Raw genomic sequence first — 1,217 nt, forward strand, 5'->3', positions numbered from 1 at the left:
GAGCGCGTGTGGAGCAACTTTTGACCTAAAAGAAAATCTGGGTTGTGTAGATTGGGAGATTCCGCACACAATGGAAGTGGTTGTGTCGGAAAACTTTTCCAGCAGCGACGAAATGCAGCAACAACAGATGGCAGCAGTAGGAGACGGGACAGCAGCAACGACAGGCAGTAGCAGACGGCAGCAGCGACAGATCTACTTGCATGAGAGACTTGTAGCGCGTGTGACGGTTTTTGGCGACGCGCTTTTGGGCATGATCTGATCTGGAGATGACTGTTGTTCGCAGGAAAATTTGCCAGAAATAGTGGCAGTGGCGGCAGTAACAAATTGAATGGAAATCGAGTGAAATGTGTCGGAATGTTGGAAAAGAGAAACTATGATTATATTCCCTAACTGTTGGGAACTCGGCAGCGGAATAGAAGCGGAATTGTTCAAGGAGGATCGAAATAGGCTCTAGATACCATGTTGAAGTTGTGGGATTTTAGAGAAAAGGAGGAGAGAAAATAATAAAGGTTTGAATATTATTGATAATAGCTTAATGCTGACTTTATTACAAAAGACTCAATACTAATCTATATTTATAGAGAAACATAGACTCAATCATAAATCAGGAATAAATCATAATAATAATGAGAGATATTCTAAGATATCTCTGTGATTATAAATTGATCCTAAGAAATAACTCAAGATACTCTAATATAATATAAAAGATCTTATAAGATATTTTTTAATATTCTGACACAATACAAATATGAGGTGCTACAATTATTGCACAGGAAATTCATGCAATGAAGAAAACAAAAGGAGCACGGCATAAGGATACCTCAATCCATTTCTTCCGGAAGTCCTCACCACATGGCCTTAGTTCAGGGAAAATACCAGGCTTAGCTAGTTGTAACCCCGAAAGAGGCACACCATATAGTTGACCAGCCTGTCAAAGAAAATCATGTAGATCAAATATCTTCCTAAAAAACTGAGACAGGTAGACTGCACTAAACTCAAATTAGCCCGACAAAAACACACAAATTGGATATCTTGTAGAAGCAGAATATTAAGCAACGATAAATAGATCACACGACATAATAAAGATCATCACCTTCCTCTTCTGAGCACGAGATTCATTGATGGCTCTTAGACGTTTTTTAATAGCCTGGAAAGAAAAAATAACATGTTAACCGATGTCCGTGTAGTCTTTCGAAGTGAATAATGTGCAGAAAATT

General features: G+C 38.5%; 1 protein-coding gene across 3 annotated transcripts in view; it reads right to left on the reverse strand.

Annotated features, from left to right (window-relative positions):
- The window catches only part of LOC101507344 (mediator of RNA polymerase II transcription subunit 12), a 15,193-nt gene that overhangs the window by 9,898 nt on the left and 4,078 nt on the right, over window positions 1-1,217 (reverse strand). For all 3 annotated transcript variants that reach the window (XM_073363792.1, XM_073363791.1, XM_004510727.3), the window contains 2 exons: window positions 1,094-1,147; window positions 821-928 (listed from right to left, as the gene is read on the reverse strand). In XM_073363792.1, the coding sequence (XP_073219893.1) occupies window positions 821-928; window positions 1,094-1,147 (162 nt within the window). The remainder of the gene's footprint in view (window positions 1-820; window positions 929-1,093; window positions 1,148-1,217) is intronic.

The sequence above is a fragment of the Cicer arietinum genome, chromosome 7 (genome assembly GCF_000331145.2).
Source record: "Cicer arietinum cultivar CDC Frontier isolate Library 1 chromosome 7, Cicar.CDCFrontier_v2.0, whole genome shotgun sequence".
Taxonomy (NCBI): domain Eukaryota; kingdom Viridiplantae; phylum Streptophyta; class Magnoliopsida; order Fabales; family Fabaceae; genus Cicer; species Cicer arietinum.